The 24,451-nt window shown below is 38.9% G+C and overlaps 1 protein-coding gene across 1 annotated transcript in view; it reads left to right on the top strand.

Annotated features, from left to right (window-relative positions):
- Positions 1 to 449: 449 nt before the first annotated feature.
- Positions 450 to 24,451, top strand: part of SMIM14 (small integral membrane protein 14) — a 45,382-nt gene continuing 21,380 nt past the window's right edge. The window contains exon 1 of the mRNA XM_019928316.3: positions 450 to 553. Coding sequence (XP_019783875.1) covers positions 479 to 553 — 75 coding nt within the window. The 5' untranslated portion in view covers positions 450 to 478. The remainder of the gene's footprint in view (positions 554 to 24,451) is intronic.

The following is a 24,451-nucleotide window of genomic DNA, read 5'->3' as shown; positions in this document are numbered from 1 at the left end:
CCACTCTCATGACCTCATTACCTCCCAAAGGCCCTGCCTCCAAATACCATCCCCTTGGGGATTAAGGCTTCAACATACGAATTTTAGTGGGGACACATTCAGTCCATAGCAGTACTGCAGCTAACAAAGTTTAAGGATTTGGTAATTAAGCAGACTAGGGCTCTAGTATCATCAGCTTCACAGATGGGGCCAGTATAGAGTATCTGAAGACATTTGCATTTACAGGAAATCAGTTTGATGGTAAAGTGGTAGCCAATCATTTGTATAGATTCATAATTCATATAAGATTAGTAATAAATTAATAGATTTAAGTCATTAATAAATATGAACTATACTTAATTTAAGAAAACTGTTATGAATCTATACATACGTGAATTCTTTATAGTTCAAGAGAAAGAGTAATTCTGAATAGTAGTCTTATGATATTTTTTCCTTCCTCCTAGATTTAAACAGTCAAGTTAAATCAAGCTGGGTAATCATGGCAGAAGGTGGATTCGATCCCTGTGAATGTGTTTGCTCTCATGAACATGCGATGAGAAGGCTGATCAATCTGGTGAGATGAACAGAACAGTCCTATTCAGAACTCAACTGTACCTCTCTGTCTTGTTTTTGGGAGCATGTTGTTTATTGGAAGATTTTCATCTGATGGGCACTAAAAATTATTTCATAATTGAAATTCCACAGTGGTTTAAGTCATAATGGTTAAAATGCTTGCCAGCAGTTCTTTTATTAGAGATAAAAACAGATTGCTGTCTTTATTTATGGTAGATGTTTGTTGGCGAAATTCACCATCATGGGTGGGAAACACATTTGTGTAAAGGCTTTTCTGTTCCGTATTTTTTTTTTTTGGCCACACCATGTGGCACGTGGGATCTTAGTTCCCTGACCAGGGATCGAACCGACGCTCCCTGCATTGAAGTGCGGAGTCTTAACCACTGGACTGCCAGGGAAGTCCTCTGTTCTGTATTAATGCATATGATTTTTGGCTATACGGAGCTTGTTTACCTGATAAACTGCTATGAAGTCACACTTCCTCTTATGATATAGTTCAAATCCTACTCCAACAAATGGCATGACAATAAAAATCTCTATAGTTTATTTCCAGATCCAAATCAATTATTTGACAGAGGCAGATTTCTGAACAACAGGCTTTGAGTGTAGTGAGATTTCAACTGTAGGTTTTTATAGACTTTTTTTTTTTTTTTTTTTTTTTTTTTTTTTTTTGCTGTACGTGGGCCTCTCACTGTTGTGGCCTCTCCCGTTGCGGAGCCCAGGCTCTGGACGCGCAGGCTCAGCGGCCATGGCTCATGGGCCTAGCCGCTCCGCGGCATGTGGGATCTTCCCGGACCGGGGCACGAACCCGTATCCCCTGCATCAGCAGGCGGACTCTCAGCCACTGTGCCACCAGGGAAGCTCCTTTATAGACTTTTAAAGCTTAAATACAGGGCTGTTTATGTACTGTACTTTATACTTTTTATATACAAAAGAAACATTTGACCATTATTAACAATAAAGTACAATTGACCCTTGAACAGCATAGGTTTGAACTCTCAGGGTCCACTTACATGCGGATTTTTTTTCAATAGTAAATACTGCAGTACTACACCATCTGCAGTTAGTTGAATCCAAGGATGTAGAACTGCATATTTGGAGGAATTGCGTTTACTGAGGGCTGACTATAAGTTACTGACTATAAGCGGATTTTCAACTGTATGGCGGGTTAGCGTCCCTAACCCCTTCGTTGTTCAAGGGTCAACTGTATATTATTATTATGTTATACATTATAACAACATTTTGCTGTTTTAAAATACTCTTGTACCGGGGTATATTATTATAGGCCAGTTAATAAAGGCAGGTACAAACATTTGCTGGAATACTTGAATAAGCAAGTTTTCTGCTCACTCATTGTCTGTGTACAGTGATCAGAAGTACATTGATTGTGAATGATGTTCCTTCGAGAATTAGCATATACTAGGACTTACGATCCTTAAGAATGCCTTAGAGGGATAGAAACAAACTAAGAACTTATAAATTAAATCAGACTCTTGTGAGTATAGAAATAAAATGGCAATGTCATATCTCTGGTAATTGATGTAAAAATAGATTAATCTGAGAAGAGTTTAAAAAATATTTTCTCCTGTTTATGAAGTTTGAGCTGATAGTTTTTAATGTCTTATTTCAATCAAACATAAGGCAAATTTTTTTCAAATTACTCTGATATTAGGAACAAAAAATAGACTTGTAATTTAATTGTGGTAAAATTTCCCAGTAGATTAGTTTTTAATAAGGGCTACTACCTCTTTTTGTTTCTTAGTATAGTATTTTTTATTTTAACATGCTTTATTCTATTAGCTTTGCTGCTTTTTAAGAGATGACTAAAACTAAGCCCTACTTTTTTAGGATTCCCTGTACACTTTACTTTAGTAGATTGTCAAGGAAGCCATGTTTAGCTTTTTTTTTCTTTTTCTAATGGGCACACTAATTCATGCTTGATGGGACGTTACTTATAGCATTCTTGGTTTGAAATACTTCGTAATTGTGTGAAAATAGATTTTAGATTTTTACAGATCTTTTAAAAGTCCACATTTTTTAGTGTAGGGTGGATATTTTCACAAAATATAAATTACTGATGGATGATCCCCTTATGTATAACATGCTGATAGCAGTATTGAAGATTCCAGAGGGAGGAGAAACTCATTTGATTCATAAAGGAAACTTGCTGGCAAAGTTTGATAGATGTTTGTTTGAATTGAATTGTGCTTTTTAATTTTTATTTCATGTGTATTTCTTCTTCTTTTATTTAAATTCAGAATCAAGCAGCATTTTTGGATCCTATCTACATTGTTGATATTTAAGTGGTTTCTAAACATTTTTCCTAAGAAGTATCGTTAGAAATATGGTCTCTAAATTCAGAAATTCAAAGATTTATGATTAATACTATTTATTGTAGCATTATTTATAGTAATAAAAAGTTATAAGCAACCTTAATGTTGACTAGTAGGACAGTGGTTATATCATGGAAATTCATATGGTAAAATCTTGTTTACAATAGTTGTCTTTGAAAAATATTTTAAAACAAGGGAGATGTGTGTTATATGAAATGAAAAAAAAAAAAGATGTACAAATGGCGTTTAGTAGATCTTGCGTTTGTGTACACATACACATACACCCACACACCCACCCATTTCATGTACATGTGTGCATAGGAAGAAAGACTAGAAGAGAGTACACCGAAATGTTAAAAGTGGTTATCTCCGGATTCTGGAATATGGGCTGAGACTTCTCTTTTATACTTTCTTGTCTTTTCTGTGATAATAAATCTTATAATCAGAAAAAGGTTATCTAACAAAAACTATCAGTATTTTCATTTAAATGTCGTTGTATTCTTTTGTAATATGTCAATACTAGACTTTTCTACCTCTCATGCATCCATTATCTTCTACTCATAATTTATAGGACCTTTTTTCCCCAGTATCTGTTATCTTATTACCCTGTGGAACTCTAAGTCTACAGCCTATATTTTATTTTATTTATTTATTTAAATTTATTTTTTTATTTATTTATTTTTGGCTGCGTTGGGTCTTTTGTTGCTGCGCGCGGGCTTTCTCTAGTTGCGGTAAGCGGGGGCTACTCTTCGTTGAGGTGCGCGGGCTTCTCATTACGGTGGCTTCTCTTGTTGCGGAGCACGGGTTCTAGGTGCACAGGCTTCAGTAGTTATAGCATGCAGGCTCAGTAGTTGTGGCTCATGGGCTCTAGAGCACAGGCTCAGTAGTTGTGGCACATGGGCTTAGTTGCTCCACAGCATGTGGGATCTTCCTGGACCAGGGCTCGAACCCGTGTCCCGTGCATGGGCAGGCGGATTCTTAACCACTGCACCACCAGGGAAGCCCCAGCCTATGTTTTAAAAGCAATTTATCTGAGGGTATAATTTTTCTATATTAGTTATAACTACCAGAATTTAGATGTCTTCATGCTTAGGAAGCTCATAGATACAATAATACTGTGTTATAGTATGATAACAGTGCAGAGATTTATTCTCATTTTTTTAAAAATGGACATCTAATTCATGTTTGTAATAGCGTACCATGTCATTAATTTCAAGTTCTAATTCGGAATTTTTATTATTTTTGACCTTATGTAATAAAATTGGATTTTCTTGTGTATGATGGATATTTTCACACAATATAAATTACTGGTGGATGATCCCTTATGTATAACATGCTGATAGCAGTATTGAAGATTCCAGAGGGAAGAGAAACTCATTTGGGGAAACTTGAGGATTTTAATGATTTTTTTATGGTTAGCTCATTAGTTGTATGCTGGGTTGCAATTTTTGTTTTGCCTGTTCTGTGGAAATAGATGGGCTTTGCCAAGGGATATATTCAGCTTAGAAGCAGTTAAGATTTTACCATTAGTTCCTTTCCATTTTAATAAAGTTCTGTTCATTCACAATTTAAAACTAATTTATTTTCCTGATTTAGTAATGATTTCAGTTAAGGTTCTTCACTATAAGTAATAGTTTTAGGTGATTTAAGCAGAAAAGGACATATTAAAAAAATATTATGTGGCTCACATTGGATAACCTGGCATGGAAAATGAATAGGATCAAAGGGAATGTAAATGCCAAAACGAGCCCATGCTCCAAAACAGCCCAGCCAAAAAGCGGCTGCTCCTGAATTCCAGACTTTTGTGTATCCAGCTGTTGATGCAACATCTCCATTTGGACAAATAGTAGACATTTTGTACTTGATGTGTGCATAACTGAACTTTTCTTGTCCCCAACCTTATACTTCTGTCTTCTCTATTTTTTTTTTTTTTTTTCTTTTGGCCACTCCATGAGGCTTAGTTCCCCGACCAGGGATTGAACCCGGGCCACGGCAGTGAAAGCACCGAGTCCTAATCACTGGACCGCCAGGGAGTTCCCTGTCTTCTCTATTCACTCCATTATTCTGGTTGCTCAGGCAACAGCTTTTGTGTCATCTTTTACTCTGTTCTTTCAACCCCATGGCTAATGCAGAACCAAATCCCTTTGGCTCAACCTTAAAAATATATATCCAGAATCCAGCCATTTCTCACACCTCCAGTGAAACACCCTGGTCTAACCTACCATAATCTCTTGCCTAGGTTATTGAAATTAGCCTCCTTGTTGGTCTCCTTGCTTCTACCCTCTTGCCATCTCCATTTTCTTCAACTTTAGTCTCACTACAGGAGTTGAAATGATCTATTTCCGATAAGTCAGGTAATGTTCCTCCTTTCCTCAAAATTCTGCAGTAGTTCCCCATGACACTCATAGTGGAAAAAAAACAAAATTTATGTGGCCCTATGTGATCTATCCCCCTTCACTCCCCTGGTTCCCGTTTGCTCACTTTGTTCTACCGTTTCTGGCTGCCTTGCCATTCCTGAAAATACAGGTCACATACAAAGGATCAAGTGTCTAAATGGCTTTTAGACTTTTCAATAGAAAAGAAAACTGGAAGGCATTAGCACAGTGACTTTAAATTCTGAATGGAAATTATTACCAATCCATCATTCTATATCCAACCAAACTATCAAATAGGAGGAGAGTCTTCAAAATTTTTACCTCATGTACCTTTTCTTAGCTGGTTACTAGAGGATGAACTGTTTTTCACCAAGATGTAGGCATAAACCAAGAAAGAAGAAATTTCGAGTGTAGAAAGCAGTAAGTAGATCCAGCATATGAGAGAGGCAAAAGTAATTTCCAAGATGATGGTTAATGGAGATCCCAGGATAATGGTGAAGGGACATTCCAGGGTTATAGCTACCCACATGCTTTCTTGATAAAGGAAGCTGTTTGTATACCCCAACTGCTCACCCAGCCTAGTCCTTCATTAATAAATATGAACAGAAAAGCAAAGAGTTGAAGGAAATAAAAGGACTACAATGTGGTCGCAGGTACAGCTACATTAGAAGACAAGATGAAATAGTTAGATCCTTCTAATATGAAAAGTCATTATGAATGTATAGCTATAAATGCAGACCCATACAAGTATGTTATGCTGTTCTTAAGTACCACCAGCAACATGATTTTTTGAAATGGTAAAGTTTCAAAGTCACCAAATTCTTGGTAGAGTCATAAACAAAACTAAGTATAGTCTTCCCTTGACTTAAATGTGAAAGTCCAGTTAAATTCCTCGATAATTCTGTGTCGAGTATAACCATCCAAAAAATACTTTGTGTTTTTCTTTGAAATGGAATTAGATTATATTATAGGCTCAAGTTTTTCACTTAGTGCATGTGTGGCAGGACCTTTGAAAGTTAGGGGGGATACAAGCCAGTCACAACAACCAAAGAACTGCCTCTCAGATATCCGTATGCCCTAGTACTGACGCATTTGAGAACCTTTGAATAGGGGGGAGAATTAGGGTTTATTTAAAAAAAAAAAAAAGAAAAAGGAAAACCAAGTAAGCTGAAGGCAGGCAGGAAGAAAGAAGAGAAGCATAGTTAATAGAAAGCATAAAGTAAAATATTATGTGTGAGTGGATTATACGTATTAGTAGAGACAGGTTGGAGGTTTTAAATGCTGTTATTTATCAAGGGAGACAGACACTGAAAACAAAATCTCATAGATAAGTGATAAAAGGAGCAGGGGTGTAGGGGAAGCTGTCCCAAAAGAATGTGATACTCTTAATCTCAGACAAAATTAATTCAAAGCCAAAACAGTTGAACACAGGAATACTACTGACAAAAGAGAGAATCCATCACGTCTGGGACAAACTGTTTATGTCCCAAACAACAGAGAATGCAAAAACAATTAGAAATAAAAGAAGAAACATGTTTTAGGAGTATCTGAGAAATGTTAGTGAAAGCCATAGAGATGCCTTTGCAGGTTAAGGTTAGAGTATGTGTAGGTCAGGATAATGTTTGTAAATGCATAGAAGAGGTTCCAGGGAATATATCTCAGATTCATAACAGTGGTTTTATTGGGGAGAGTTTGAAGGGAATGTAGGCACTATTTTAAACCCACAGAAATCCTCTGATGTCGATCCTCCTTTTACAAATGAGGACACTGAGGTTTTCCCAGGTATTGGAGCCGGCCAGGGAGTGGCAGAGGCACATTCGAGCTTGGCATTAGCTCCAGGCCCTGTGCTGTTTCTTCGGTACCATGATCTGCTCTGCTTCCTGTCAGTTTCCTTCAGGTACCTTAAAAAAAGCACTATATTTGCAGTCAAGGAGGTGGTAGAGGGATAGGAGAAAACTGTGGAAGAGAGACTCTTCACTGTATTTTTACCTTTTAAAACTATGAGAGTACATTACCTATTCAAATATTAACTTAAAAATAAAACTTTGTAAGCATCTTCAGAGGTATTATAAGCAGGACAGTTCTATAGAAAAACTAGTAATCACAGACTTTTTCCACTGAAGAATAAAATTTTTGAATGCACTGTTATGTGATTTGCAAGAAAATATATTCTACCATGTTTAGCTTTTTAATAATTTTAATAAGACTGTATTCTCATCTTACCTTTGTTGATTTCTAAATTGGTACAATTTTTTCTCATGTTAAAAATTTGTATGTCTTCTAAGGCTAAATGGACATAAACAGCAATTCAAACTCCTTACTATTGCCTCACCAGTTCTATGTACATTTTGATTATTTAACTGCTAAGCTGTACCAGTACAAAGAATATAAATCTGATTTTCATGCATTTTATTGTATTGGGTTGACCAAAAAGTGCCTTTGGTTTTTAAGTAAAAATAAGAGACACGTTTTTCATTTTCACCAAGAACTTTATTGAACAATGTAGTTACCCTTTTGTTCCACTACCTTCTGTCATTTTTCAGCCAACTTCATACTTCCATCTTCCCAAAACTTTTTTTTTTATAAATTTATTTATTTATTTTTGGCTGTGTTGGGTCTTCATTGCTGTGCGCAGGCTTTCTCTAGTTGCAGCGAGTGGGGTTACTCTTCATTGCGGTGCACAGGCTTCTCATTGCGGTGGCTTCTCCTGTTGCGGAGCACAGGCTCTAGGCGTGTGGGCTTCAGTCGTTGTGGCACGTGGGCTCAGTAGTTGTGGCTCGCAGGCTTAGTTGCTCCGTGGCATGTGGAATCTTCCTGGACCAGGGCTTGAACCCGCGTCCCCTGCATTGGCAGGCGGATTCTTAACTACTGCACCACCAGGGAAGTCCTTTCCAAAACATATTATCTTTTTGAGCAAAGAACTGTTCCAGGTTCCTTTTACGGTCTTCCAGGGAATGGAAATTTTTTTCTATTAAGAGAATTTTGTAAAGACTGAAATAAATGGAAATTTGAAGGTTCAGTGTCTGGTGAATACGGCAGATGAATCAGAACTTCCCAGCCAAGCTGTAACAATTTTTGCCTGGTCATCAAAGAAACATGTGGTCTTGTGTTATCCTGATACAATATTATGCATTTTCTGTTGACTAATTCTGGATGTTTTTCGTCAAGTGCTGCTTTCAGTTGGTCTAATTTGGAGCAGTAGTTGTTGGAATTAATTGTTTGGTTTTCCGGAAGGAGCTTATAATAGAGGACTCCCTTGCAATCCCACCATATACACAATCCAACCTTCTTTGGATGATAACCAGCTTTTGGTGTGGTTGGTGGTGGTTCATTTCACTTGCCCCACCATCTCTTCTGTTCCACATTATTGTACATTATCCACTTTTCCTCACCCATCACAATTTGTTTTAAAAACAACGTTTTCATTACGTTTCAAATGCAGAAATATGGTCAAGAAGGTTTTTTTCTGCTTGACTTAACGCAGAACCCAAACATCAAAGCGATTAACATAACCAAGCTGGTGCAGATGATTTTCAGTGCTTGATTTGGATATTTTGAGTATGTCGGCTATCTCCTGCATGGTATAACGTTGATTGTTCTCAATTAATGTTTCAATTTGATCGCTATCAACTTCAACTGGTCTACCCGACCGTGGAGCATCGTCCAGTGAGAAATCTCCAGCGTGAAACTTCACAAACCACTTCTGACATGTTTGATCAGTCACAGCACCTTCTCCATACACTGCACAAAATCTTTTTTTGCATTTCAGTCGTTTTTACCTTTCTTGAAATAATAAAAGCATAATATGCCGAAACTGTTGCTTTTTTTCTTCCATCTTCAATATTAAAATGGCTACACAGAAGTTCACCAGTTTTGATGTCTTTTTTTAAATGCACGTTGATATGAGAGCTGTCACATACAATCTAAAAAAATTGTTTCGAATGAAGTTAAAGACAACTAAGTACTACTAGAGCCATCTTAATGGAAAAGAACGAACGAACTTTTTGGCCAACCCAATATATCTGCAATATGGACTTTTAAAGCAAATGACTTTTAAAGCAAATGACAGTTCAAGGTTAGTAAGACTGCAGTACAAAGAATGCCCATTTTGGGGTGCTCATGACAAGTAAAGCTTTACTTATTCTATTGGCATGTTTCCTTCCTATGATTTAATTACACCCTTGGGTTACACAGGTATTAGACTGTTTTTAATGCAGTTGTATTTTGCCAGGTAAGTGTTTTGCCAGGATTTGTTTGCCAGGTTCTGTTTGTCTCAGGAATGTTCAGAAACATTAAAAAATGGAGGCATTATCTGACATTACAGGCATTTTTCTAACCTAATCTAATACCCTAATTAGAACTTTAATGTTTTACTCATTAAATACTGGCTAAGAAGACTTAAAGAGGTGGATAAGAATATACAGTGAGTCCCTTTCAATTAAAATCGGATATCTTGGGAGACTTCCGGGAAGATGGTGGAAGAGTAAGACGTGGAGATCACCTTCCTCCCCACAGATACACCAGGAATACATCTACACGTGGAACAGCTCCTACAGAACACCTACTGAATGCTGGCAGAAGACCTCAGACCTCCCAAAAGGCAAGAAACCCCCCACGTAACTGGGTAGGGCAAAAGAAAAAAGAATAAACAGAGACGGAAGGATAGGGACGGGTCCTGCACCAGCGGGAGGGAGCTGTGAAGGAGGAAAAGTGTCCACACACTAGGAAGCCCCTTCGCGGGCAGAGACTGCGGGTGGCGGAGCGGGGGAGCTTTGGAGCCGCGGAGGAGAGCACAGCAACAGGGGTGCGGAGGGCAAAGCGGAGAGATTCCAACACAGAGGATCAGGGCCGACCGGCACTCAGCAGCCAAGAGGCTTGTCTGCTCACCCGCCGGGGCAGGCGGGGCTGGGAGCTGAGGCTCGGGCTTCAGTCAGAGCACCGGGGGAGGACTGGGGTTGGCACCGTGAACACAGCCTGCAGGACGTTAGTGCGCCGCGGCTAGCCGGGAAGGAGTCTGGGGAAAAGTCTGGACCTGCCGAAGAGGCAAGAGACTTTTTCTTCCCTCTTTATTTCCTGGTGCGAGAGGAGAGGGGATTAAGAACGCTGCTTCAAGGAGCTCCAGGGACGGGCGCGAGCCGTGGCTAAAAGTGCGGACCCCAGAGACAGACATGAGACGCTAAGGCCACTGCTACCGCCACCAAGAAGCCTGTGTGCGAACACAGGTCGCTATCCACACCCCCTTCCGGGGAGCCTGTGCAGCCCGCCACTGCCAGGGTCCCGGGATCCAGGGACAACTACCCCGGGAGAACGCACGGCGCACCTGAGGCTGACTCAACGTCATGCCGGCCTCTGCCGCCGCAGGCCCGCCCCGCACTCCGTGCCCCTCCCTCCCCCGGCCTAAGTGAGCCAGAGCTCCTGAATCAGCGGTTCCTTTAACCCTGTCCTGTCTGAGCAAAGAACAGACGCCCTCCGGCGACCTACACGCAGAGGCGGGTCCGAATCCAAAGCTGAGCCCCTGGGAGCTGTGAGAACAAAGAAGAGAAAGGGAAATCTCTCCCAGCAGCCAAAGAAGAAGCAGATTAAAGCTCCACCATCAACTTGATGTACCCTGCATCTGTGGAATACATGATTAGACAACGAATCATCCCAAATTAAGGAGCCGTGTGGATGAAAGGCTCTTGGTGCTGCAGCCAGGAGTTAGTGCTGTGCCTCTGAGGTGGGAGAGCCAACTTCAGGACACCGGTCCACAAGAGGCCTCCCAGCTGCACATAATATCAAACGGCGAAAATCTCCCAGAGATCTCTATCTCAACGCCAGCACCCAGCTTCACTCAACGACCAGCAAGCTACAGTGGTGGACATCCTATGCCAAACAACTAGCAAGACAGGAACACAACCCCACCCATTAGCAGAGAGTCTGCCTAAAATCATAATAAGTCCACAGACACCCCAAAACACACCACCAGATGTGGACCTGCCCACCAGAAAGACAAGATCCAGCCTCATCCACCAGAACACAGGCACTAGTCCCCTCCACCAGGAAGCCTACACAACCCACTGAACCAACCTTAGCCACTGGGGACAGACACCAAAAACAACAGGAACTACAAACCTTCAGTCTGCAAAAAGGAGACCCCAAACACAGTAAGATAAGCAAAATGAAAAGACAGAAAAACACACAGCAGATGAAGGAGAAAGATAAAAACCCACCAGACCTAACAAATGAAGAGGAAATAGGCAGTCTACCTGAAAAAGAATTCAGAATAATGATAGTAAAGATGATCCAAAATCTTGGAAATAGAATAGACAAAATGCAAGAAACATTTAACAAGGACCTAGAAGAACTAAAGGTGAAACGAACAATGATGAACAACACAATAAATGAAATGAAAAATACTCTAGATGGGATCAATAGCAGAATAACTGAGGCAGAAGAACGGATAAGTGACCTGGAAGATAAAATAGTGGAAATAACTAATGCAGAGCAGAATAAAGAAAAAAGAATGAAAAGAACTGAGGACAGTCTCAGAGACCTCTGGGACAACATTAAACGCACCAACATTCGAATTATAGGGGTTCCAGAAGAAAAAGAGAAAAAGAAAGGGACTGAGAAAATATTTTAAGAGATTATAGTTGAAAACTTCCCTAATATGGGAAAGGAAATAGTTAATCAAGTCCAGGAAGCACAGAGAGTCCCATAGAGGATAAATCCAAGGAGAAATACGCCAAGACACATATTAATCAAACTGTCAAAAACTAAATACAAAGAAAACATATTAAAAGCAGCAAGGGAAAAACAACAAATAACACACAAGGGAATCCCCATAAGGTTAACAGGATCTCATTCAGATTTGATGGAGAAATTAAAACCTTTACAGACAAGCAAAAGCTGAGAGACTTCAGCACCACCAAACCAGCTCTACAACAACTGCTAAAGGAACTTCTCTAGGCAAGAAACACAAGAGAAGGAAAAGACCTACAATAACGAACCCAAAACAATTAAGAAAATGGGAATGGGAACATACATATCGATAATTACCTTAAATGTAAATGGACTAAACGCTCCCACCAAAAGACACAGATTGGCTGAATGGATACAAAAACAAGACGCATATATTTGCTGTCTACAAGAGACCCACTTCAGACCTAGAGACACATATAGACTGAAAGTAAGGGGATGGAAAAAGGTATTTCATGCAAATGGAAACCAAAAGAAAGCTGGAGTAGCAATTCTCGTATCAGACTTTAAAATAAAGACTATTAGAAGAGACAAAGAAGGACACTACATAATGATCAAGGGATCGATCCAAGAAGAAGATATAACAATTGTAAATATTTATGCACCCAACATAGGAGCACCTCAATACATAAGGCAAATACTAACAGCCATAAAAGGGGAAATCGACAGTAACACATTCATAGTAGGGGACTTTAACACCCCACTTTCACCAATGGACAGATCATCCCAAATGAAAATAAATAAGGAAACACAAGCTTTAAATGATACATTAAACAAGATGGACTTAATTGATATTTATAGGACATTCCATCCAAAAACAACAGAATACACATTTTTCTCAAGTGCTCATGGAACATTCTCCAGGATAGATCATATCTTGGGTCACAAATCAAGCCTTGGTAAATTTAAGAAAATTGAAATTGTATCAAGTATCTTTTCCGACCACAACGCTGTGAGACTAGATATCAATTACAGGAAAAGATCTGTAAAAAATACAAACACATGGAGGCTAAACAATACACTACTTAATAAAGAAGTGATCACTGAAGAAATCAAAGAGGAAATCAAAAAATACCTAGAAACAAATGACAATGGAGACACGACAACTCAAAATCTATGGGATGCAGCAAAAGCACTTCTAAGAGGGAAGTTTATAGTTTATAGCAATAGAATCCTACCTTAAGAAACAGGAAATATCTCGAATAAACAACCTAACCTTGCACCTAAAGCAATTAGAGAAAGAAGAACAAAAAAACCCCAAAGTTAGCAGAAGGAAAGAAATCATAAAAATCAGATCAGAAATAAATGAAAAAGAAAGAAATGATAGCAAAGATCATTAAAACTAAAAGCTGGTTCTTTGAAAGGATAAACAAAATTGATAAACCATTAGCCAGACTCATCAAGAAAAAAAGGGAGAAGACTGAAATCAATAGAATTAGAAATGAAAAAGGAGAAGTAACAACTGACACTGCAGAAATACAAAAGATCATGAGAAATTACTACAAGCAACTCTATGCCAATAAAATGGACAACCTGGAAGAAATGGACAAATTCTTAGAAAGGCACACCTTCCAAGACTGAACCAGGAAGAAATAGAAAATATGAACAGACCAATCACAAGCACTGAAATTGAAACTGTGATTAAAAATCTTCCAGCAAACAAAAGCCCAGGACCAGATGGCTTCACAGGTGAATTCTATCAAACATTTAGAGAAGAGCTATCACCTATCCTTCTCAAACTCTTCCAAAATATAGCAGAGGGAGGAACACTCCCCAACTCATTCTATGAGGCCACCATCACCCTGATACCAAAACCAGACAAGGATGTCACAAAGAAAGAAAACTACAGGCCAATATCACTGATGAACATAGATGCAAAAATCCTCAACAAAATACTAGCAAACAGAATCCAACAGCACATTAAACAGATCATACACCATGATCAAGTGGGGTTTATTCCAGGAATGCAAGGATTCTTCAATATACGCAAATCAATCAATGTGATACACCATATTAACAAATTGAAGGAGAAAAACCATATGATCATCTCAATAGATGCAGAGAAAGCTTTTGACAAAATTCAACACCCATTTATGATAAAAACTCTGCAGAAAGTAGGCATAGAGGGAACTTTCCTCAACATAATAACGGCCATATATGACAAACCCACAGCCAACATCGTCCTCAATGGTTAAAAACTGAAAGCATTTCCACTAAGATCAGGAACAAGACAAGGTTGCCCACTCTCACCACTCTTATTCAACATAGTTTGGAAGTTTTCACCACAGCAATCAGAGAAGAAAAGGAAATAAAAGGAATCCAAATCGGAAAAGAAGAAGTAAAGCTGTCACTATTTGCAGATGACATGATACTATACATAGAGAATCCTAAAGATGCTAACAGAAAACTACTAAAGCTAATCAATGAATTTGGTAAAGTAGCAGGATACAAAATTAATGCACAGAAATCTCTGGCATTCCTATACACTAAGGATGAAAAATCTGAAAGTGAAATCAAGAAAACAGTCCCATTTACCATTGCAACAAAAAGAATAAAATATCTAGGAATAAACCTACCTAAGGAGACAAAAGACCTGTATGCAGAAAATTATAAGACACTGATGAAAGAAATTAAAGATGATACAAATAGATGGAGAGATATACCATGTTCTTGGATTGGAAGAATCAACATTGTGAAAATGACTCTAGTACCCAAAGCAATCTATAGATTCAATGCAACCCCTATCAAACTACCACTGGCATTTTTCACAGAACTAGAACAAAAAATTTCACAATTTGTATGGAAACACAAAAGACCCCGAATAGCCAAAGCAATCTTGAGAACGAAAAACGGACCTGGAGGAATCAGGCTTCCTGACTTCAGACTATACTACAAAGCTACAGTAATCAAGACAGTATGGTACTGGCACAAAAACAAAAATATAGATCAATGGAACAGGATAGAAGGCCCAGAGATAAACCCACACACATATGGTCACCTTATCTTTGATAAAGGAGGCAGGAATGTACAGTGGAGAAAGGACAGCCTCTTCAATAAGTGGTGCTGGGAAAACTGGGCAGCTACATGTAAAAGTATGAGATTGGATCACTCCCTAACACCATGCACAAAGATAAGCTCAAGGTGGATTAAAGACCTAAATGTAAGGCCAGAAACTATCAAACTCTTAGAGGAAAACATAGGCAGGACACCCTATGACATAAATCACAGCAAGATCCTTTTTGACCCACCTCCTAGAGAAATGGAAATAAAAACAAAAATAAACAAATGGGACCTAATGAAACTGCAAAGCTTTTGCGCAGCAAAGGAAACCATAAACAAGACCAAAAGACAACCCTCAGAATGGGAGAAAATATTTGCAAATGAAGCAACTGACAAAGGATTAATCTCCAAAATTTATAAGCAGCTCATGCAGCTTAATAACAAAAAAACAAACAACCCAATCCAAAAATGGGCAGAAGACCTAAATAGACATTTCTCCAAAGAAGATATACAGACTGCCAAGAAACACATGAAAGAATGCTCAACATCACTAATCATTAGAGAAATGCAAATCAAAACTACAATGAGATATCATCTCACACCAGTCAGAATGGCCGTCATCAAAAAATCTAGAAACAATCAATGCTGGAGAGGGTGTGGAGAAAAGGGAACCCTCTTACACTGTTGGTGGAAATGTAAATTGATACAGCCACTATGGAGAACAGTATGGAGGTTCCTTAAAAAACTACAAAAAACTACCATATGACCCAGCAATCCCACTACTGGGCATATACCCTGAGAAAACCATAATTCAAAAAGAGTCATGTACCAAAATGTTCATTGCAGCTCTGTTTACAATAGCCCGGAGATGGAAACAACCTGAGTGTCCATCATTGGATGAATGGATAAAGAAGATGTGGCACATATATACAATGGAATATTACTCAGCCATAAAAAGAAACGAAATTGAGCTATTTGTAATGAGGTGGATAGACCTAGAGTCTGTCATACAGAGTGAAGTAAGTCAGAAAGAGAGACAAATACCGTATGCTAATACATATATATGGAATTTAAGAAAAAAAAATGTCAGGAAGAACCTAGGGGTGAAACAGGAATAAAGACACAGACTTACTAGAGGATGGACTTGCGGATATGGGGAGGGGGAAGGGTAAACTGTGACAAAGCGAGAGAGAGGCATGGACATATATACAAAATGTAAGGTAGATAGCTAGTGGGAAGCAGCCGCATAGCACAGGGAGATCAGCTCGGTGCTTTGTGACCGCCTGGAGGGGTGGGATAGGGAGGGTGGGAGGGAGGGAGACGCAAGCGGGAAGAGATATGGGAACATATGTATATATATAACTGATTCATTTTGTTGTGAAGCTGAAACTAACATACCATTGTAAAGCAATTATACTCCAATAAAGATGTTAAAATGAAAAAAAAAACCATAATCAGTACTGAAAATGAATTAAAAATGAGACATAAAATGCAAAAAAAAAATCGGATATCTTTACCATGTTACATACAGTTCTGTGTTTCATTACTTGTTAACATGGGAATATGCCTATGGATAAATATGGGTTTTTATTGATGTAGTAGTATACTACTACTAGATATGTAGAAAGATGCCAACACAAAATCATAGTCTAATTATAAATCATTCTTTTAAGTTGTAGGTTTTTTGGTGTGTGTCTCCTCTGAGGTTAGTTTTGTTTTTAAGGAGGTATTTCCTTATAACTGATATATCTAGTTGTTTGGGTTTTTTTTAAATCACTTATATTTCCTTACAACCATAAAGATGGCCTGGCGAGAGACTTTTTCTGTTCCCCATTTGCAGAATTATTCTGTTTTTATCCTCTTCTGCTCTCTTGCCAGCTACTTCTCCTGTTCTCCTTGACTGGCTGTCTCTTGGTATACAGTTTCTTCTATTAATGATAGGAGTTCCAGAAAGAACAGATGGATTTAGAAATGTGAATTTAGGTTATGCTTTGTGTTTTTCCTCCTTTCTGTTGTAAACTAAGGTTTGGAATGCAGATAATCCCCCTTTTGTTTGTTTGTTGAGCTCTGTATTTCAGCTCTAATCTAAACCATGTAACTGAAACTTCTGCATCTCTAATTTACTTACATTTGTTTCCGTATTAAAGTACTGTAAGCATGTGATCTGGGAGATCATTGGTCAGATTCCCCTTACAAGCCTGAAGGCCTTGTAAATTGTGACTAATGTCCACTGTACTTAAATAAGTCACGTTAGGTAAGACCTATTATTGGCCTTTTCCTGGAAGATGTATGCCTGAAAAGTTTCTTGAGAAACTTCTCTACCCAGCAAATATATCTACTGTTAGTATATTTTCCTATTAATTTATATTTTTGTAAAATGTTTATTAATATGAATAATATACTAATGTTTTTTCACAAAATCAATACATTAAAAGTAAGCCCAAACTTCTCACTCACTTCTCTATATCTGGCATGTTCCTACTTCCCTAGATGAATTTGGTATGCACCTTCCCGGATCTTTCTCACAAATAAACATTTAGATACTATGGTATATATATTTTATCCCCAATTTAATATTATTTAGCAAGTCCAAGGAATAAAGGAGAGGGACATTATTTTATAGAGAAAAAGGAGTAAGTTGGGAGGTGTTGTTTTGAACAAAAACCCATTGGAGAAAAGTGAGAGCTCAGGGTGATGATGGCTTCTCATTGGCTGAGTTGCTGGGGTAGTCAGTTTCTTGTAGGAGATGCAGTGTACATCTTTTCCTGTTGGGGCCTGTGATTGATGATCTTCTGTTGAGGTCTGTAATTGACAATTCTTCGTGTAATTGACATCAGGTTGTACTGTGTGAGGGGACCCCCTTCTGGCCTCCTTCACAGAAGTGAGGTTATGTTTTATTTAAAAGATAAAATAGCGGGCTTCCCTGGTGGCGCAGTGGTTGAGAGTCCGCCTGCCGATGCAGGGGACGCGAGTTCGTGCCCGGGCCCGGGAAGATCCCACATGACGCGGAGCGGCTAGGCCCGTGAGCTATGACCGCTGAGCCTGCGCGTCTGGAGCCTGTGCTCCGCAATGAGAGAAGGCCACAACAGTGAGAAGCCCGCGTACTGCAAAACAAAACAAAAAAGATAAAATAGCTAGTGCATGTCATCATGTCACAAAATTCAAGCAGTACTAAGTGTAGAAATGGAAAAGTGAAAATCTCCCTATGTTCTCCAGCCTCTCATTGCCACTTTACTGATTTTAAGCTATTTACAATTTCTCTTATATTCCCGTTATTATGGCTGTATAACAAATTACCCTAAAACTCAGTGGCATAAGAAAAACCTTTCAATTAAGTTAACAAACTGTGTGTCTAGAGTTCATACAGAGCACAGTGGAGATGGCTTGTCTGCTGCATAATGTCTGGGTTCTTAACTGGACGACTGAGGGGCTGGGAGCGAGAAAAGCATCTGGAGGCTTGCTCACTCACTGTCTGGCAGTTGATGCTGGCTGGTGGCTGAAACCCTACCTAGTACTGTCAGCCAGAACACCTACATACGGCCTTTTCATGTGGCTGCTTGGCTTCCTCACAGCCTTGGAACCTCACAGCTTGGTTCCAAGGGCAAGAAGCATCCATCCTGAGAGGATGGGGGAGGGAAAGAACCATGCAGCCTGGATACTTTTTATAACCTAGCCTAAGAAGTCACATACAACACTTCTACTATACTTCTGGTTGTAGCAGTCCTGAACCTGCTCAGCTTTAAGAGGAGGGGGAATAGACTTCACCTCTTTTTTGAATTGAGGTATAACTGACAAATAACAGTTTCAGGTGTGCGACTTGTATATATTGGGAAATGATTGTCACGGGTAAGTCTAGTTAACACTTGTTTCCATACACGGTTACAGTTTTTTTTCTTGTGATGAGAACTATTAAGATCTACTCTCTTAGCAACTTTCAAATATGCAATATGTTATTACTTAACTATAGTCACTATGCTGTGCATTACATCCCCATAACTTAAATTATTTTGTAACTGGAAGTTTGTACGTTTTGACCCCCTTCACCTATTTCACTCACCTCCCAACCCCCCCACCTCTGGCAACCGCCAATCTGTTCTCTATATCTTTGAGCTTGATCTTTTGTTGTTGTTTTAAATTCCTCATATAAGTGAGATCATATGGTATTTGTCTTTCTCTGACTTATTTCACTTAGCATAATTCCCTCAAGGTCCATCCATGTTGTCGCAAAAGGCAAGATTTTGTTCCTTTTTAAGGCTGAATAATAATTGCATTATATTGATATATATATATGATGGATATATGTGAGGTGATACCTCATTTGTGGTTTTGATTTGCATTTCCCTGATGATTAGTGATATTGAGCATCTCTTCATGTACCTGTTGGCCATCTTTATGTCTTTTTGGGGAAAATGTCTATTGAGATCCTCTGCCTATTTTTTAATCAGATTGTTTATTTGGCTATTGAATTATATGAGTTCTTTATATATTTTGGATATTTAACCCCTTATCTGATATATGATGTGCAAATATCTCCTCCCATTCAATAAGTTGCCTTTTCTTTCTTTTTTTTTTTTTTTTTTTGCGGTACGCGGGCCTCTCACTGTTGTGGCCTCTCCCGCTGCTGGAGCACAGGCTCCGACGTGCACGCTCAGCGGCCATGGCTCACGGGCCTAGCCGCTCCACGTCATGTGGGATCTTCCCAGACCGGGGCACGAACCTGTGTCCCCTGCATCAGCAGGCGGACTCTCAACCACTTGCACCACCAGGGACGCCCGCCTTTTCATTTTGATGATGGTTTCCTTTGCTATGCAACAGCTTTTTAGTTTGATGTAGTCTCACTTATTTGTTTTAGCATTTGTTTCCTTTGCTTTGGGAGTCAGATCCAAAAACTTATCACCAAGACTGATGTCAGGGAGCTTACCACCTATGTTTTCTTCTGGGATTTTTATGGTTTCAGGTGTTACATTCAGGTCTTTAATATATTTTGAGTTAATTTTAAACCATTTTTGAATTAGGAGACTCCACCTCTTGATGGGGAGTGGTAAGATTCTGGAAGAGCGTGTGTGGTTAGAAATACTGCTATGACTGTTTTTAGAAAATACAGTCTGCTATATATCTCTTTCTAGAAATTTGTTTTCACATAGAAGGGATCATAGTATATTTACGTTTCTGCAACTTGTTTTTTTTTCACTTCATTTATTTTTTCATATTAGCAAATTTCTTAGTTCGGGTTTCTATAACAGAATACTGTAGACTGGGTGGCTTATAAACAACAGAAATTTATTTCTCACAGTTCTGGAGGCAGGACGTCCAAGATCAGGGTGCTAGCATGGTTGGGTTCTGGTGAGAGCCCGTCATCCAGGTTGCAGATCTTGTATCCTTATAGGGTGAAGAGAGGGCAAGAAAGCATTCTGGGGTCTCTTTTATGAGCACACTAATCCCACGCATGTGGGCTCCACCCTCGTAACCTAATCACCTCTGAAAGGCCCCACCTCCTAATACCATCACATTGGGGATTAGGATTTCAAAATATGAATTTTGAGGAGACTCAAACATTGAGTCCATAACAGCAAATCAGAGTCAGCCTCATTTTCAAGTATCATGGTATTGGAATTTTGTCTTTCCTTTTAATGATACTTACAATATGTGAATATCTAAATTACGGACACTTGAAATAATGTAGAAATACAGAGCAAAATGTCAGAGTCCCCCTTCCTCTTGGCCCCCACTCACATATCCCATTTCATGACATTTATTGCTCTCTTAGCCAGATGTTGCATTGAGTTTGTGGACAGTCATGTATCTATATCTTTATATATAATCAAAATAGACTGTACCATAAAGGTATAGCATATAAGTTATGTTGTTGTCTTGTCAGTGGCCATAAATTACATGATGACTTTTAGTTCAATAAATTAATTAAACTCAAATTTAGAAGGTATTTTTGTAGGATTTGGGAAACTATATGCATATCATTTGGGCAACCTATTAGTGTTAGACATTCAAAAACTATTTTCAAAATACTCAGACTTGGGCTTCCCTGGTGGCGCACTGGTTGAGAGTCCGCCTGCCGATGCAGGGGACACGGGTTCATGCCCCGGTCCGGGAAGATCCCACATGCCGCGGAGCGGCTGGGCCCGTGAGCCATGGCCGCTGAGCCTGCGCGTCCGGAGCCTGTGCTCCGCAACGGAGAGGCCACAACAGTGAGAGGCCCGCGTACCACAAAAAAAAAACAAAACAAAAACTCAGACTTGCCTTTAACCTGATTATTTGAAGTCTTCAGGCTTAAATGTACATGGATTATTGTGGTCCTTCCAAGTTATTGAATATTTTTGTTAATATTGTAGGAAAATATGTAGAGATGCTACTTAGTCATTAAGAACTAAATGTGATCAAACAACCCAATCAAAAAATGGGCAGAAGACCTAAATAGACATTTCTCCAAAGAAGACACACAGATGGCCAAAAGGCACATGAAAAGATGCTCAACACTGCTAATTATTAGAGAAATGCAAATCAAAACTACAATGAGGTACCACCTCACACCAGTCAGAATGGCTATCATTAAAAAGCCTTCAGGGAATTCCCTGGTGGTTCAGTGTTTGAGACTCCAAGGTTTCACCGAGGGCCTGGGTTCGATCCCAGGTTGGGGAACTAAGATCCCACAAACCACGTGGCATGGCCAAATAAATAAATAATTAAGAAGAGAAAATAAAAAGCCTTCAAATAACAAATGGTGGAGGAGGGGGTGGAGAAAAGGGAACCCTCCTACACTGTTGGTGGGAATGTAAATTGGTGCAGCCACTATGGAAAACACACAGTATGGAGGTTCCTCAAAAAACTAAAAATAGAGTTGCCACATGATCCTACAATCCCACTCTTGGGCATATATCCAGACAAAACTATAACTGGAAAAGATACATGCACCCCAGTGTTCATTGCAGCACTGTTTACTATAGCCAAGACATGGAAACAACCTAAATGTCCAACGACAGATGAATGGATGAAGAAGATATGGTACATATATACAATGGAATACTATCCAACCATAAAAAGAATGAAATACTGCCATTTGCAGCAACATGGATGGATCTAGAGATTACCATACTAAGTGAAGTAAGTCAGAAAGAGAAAGATACCGTATGATACCACTTATATGTGGAATCTAAAATATGACACAAATGAACTTACCTACGAAATAGAAACAGGCTCACAGGCATAGAGAACAGACCTGTGGTTGCCAAGGGGGAAGAAGGGATAGGGGAAGAAAGGATTGGGAGTTTGGGATTAGCAGATGCAAACTATTGTGTATTGAATGGATAAAGAAGATCCTACTGTATAGCACAGGGAACTATATTCAGTATCCTGTGATAAACCATAATGGAAAAGAATGTGAAAAAGAATGTACATATATATGTATAACTGAATCACTTTGCTGTACAGTAGAAATTAACACAACATTGTAAATCAGCTATACTTCAGTAACATAAATTTAAAAAAAAAGAACTAAATGTGATCAGATATAGTTAGGTTTTAGCTGTCTCCCAGTTGAAACACTGGGCTTCCTCAGTGGTGTGATTATGCAGGAATAATTGAATTGAATGTACTTTGTATTTTGTCATTTCTTTAAAATTCCCCTCCTCTAATTTGGCAATGTATATCAAAATTTAAAGTGTACATACCTTCACTATAGCAACTCTACTCCATATTCTAAAGAGATTAATCAAGTGTGTAAGACTGTACTTATATGAACATTCACCACAACATTGTTTTTCATATACAAATTTGGAAATGATGCAATTAAATGGAATGCTGTGCAGTATTAAAAATTAGGGGGAGCTGGGTTTTGGCAGTCTAAGGTTATTTCAAGCTAACCTGTTACTGTGAGCTGTGTGAGGTCTGGTCAGAGGACATTGACCAACTGTTTAACACCTGATTTGAAAGTACTTTTTTGTTGTTGGTTTTGGAATTTCACTTTTTGAAAAAATAGTAGTGATAAATATGAATAGGCTTATTTGTACAAACAGGCAGCCCTTTCCTGCATGTTGCTATAATCCGAAAGCATTCTGTGGGCCATGACCTGAGTTTTTATGTACATTTTATATTTAATTTTATATAATATTAATTATGTCATTTAATACTCACAATGACATTAAGGTAGATAACAGATTGTATTTATCTCTTCTATAGTTTGAAACTCTGCCTAAGAAAGTAACAGACACAGAATTTGAAACCAGATACCTCTGACTTTAAAGCTTCTCTTTTGAACCACTGTTCTGTACCACACTGTTTACCAGTCCACAGGTAGACCCGGTGCATGGGAAAGAAGAGCACCTCCAATATACATGAGGTTCTTGAGCAGACATAGAAAAACAGCAGATAAGTTCTTGTTTAGGTGCTATCTTAGTTTGCTCAGGCTGCTCTGGAAAAATACCACAGACTGGGCAGCTTAGACAACAAGTAATTATTTCTCACAGTTCTGGAGGCACTGGGAAGTCCAAGATCAAGATGTTGCCAGATATGCCAGGGTGATTTGGCTCTTTTCTTGGTTTTCAAACAGCCACCTTGCTGTACCCTCACATGGCACAGAGAGAATGACGGCTCTGGTCTCACCCTCTTCCTGTATGGGCACTAATTCCATCACGGTGGCTCCACTCTCATGACCTCATCTAAACCTAATCACCTCCCAAAGGCCCCCATCCCCAAATTCCATCACTTTGGGAATTAGGGCTTCAACATATGAATTTGGAGTGGTGAGGGAAACACGAACATCCATAGCAGGTACCTTTTGATAACTCCAAAGAGAGACTTTCTGTTTTTTGTAATTTTCTTCAAAGAATTTCTCCAAGGTAAGCTTCCTCATAGAAGTTCCATTTATCTGCTTTTTGTCATTAGAGTCTTATTTTGATCTATGGTTTTTCCATCAGCCTCTGACAGCCAAGGTTCTATATGAGGCTTCCTGGATATCCTAAGAGACTATTTTAGGTTCTACATTTTCCCTAACAGGAAATCTCTGCCAAGACTCTTGTATTCTTTAAATCTCTGTTTTCTGCCTTTTTCCCCAAGGAAGAAAAACGTTTCTTCTAATCATACTATGTTGTCTCTTCGATTTTGAAGCTAACTCATCTAAGGAACTTTACATGGCCATCCTGGTTAGCTGGGGAAGATCCCAGATCTTCCCTGGGATCCTGGGATCAGTGTTAGCATGAAGGTTTACCTAGGCAGCAACCATTGGCTGTAGATAGTCCACATGTAGTTCCCGCCACTCCACTGTAATACAGAAAATACTTGAAGTTTATGGCTCCATCTTGTAGATACTGCCATGCCTGTTTCCTTCATTTATTATCCTTGGTTTTCTTTTTTTTTAATTGAAGTATAGTTGATTTACAGTGTAGTGTTAATTTCTGCTGTATAGCAGAGTGATTCAGTTCTATATATATATATATATGTACA

The sequence above is a fragment of the Tursiops truncatus genome, chromosome 5 (assembly GCF_011762595.2).
Source record: "Tursiops truncatus isolate mTurTru1 chromosome 5, mTurTru1.mat.Y, whole genome shotgun sequence".
Taxonomy (NCBI): domain Eukaryota; kingdom Metazoa; phylum Chordata; class Mammalia; order Artiodactyla; family Delphinidae; genus Tursiops; species Tursiops truncatus.
This window is presented reverse-complemented; position numbering and strand designations above follow the sequence as displayed.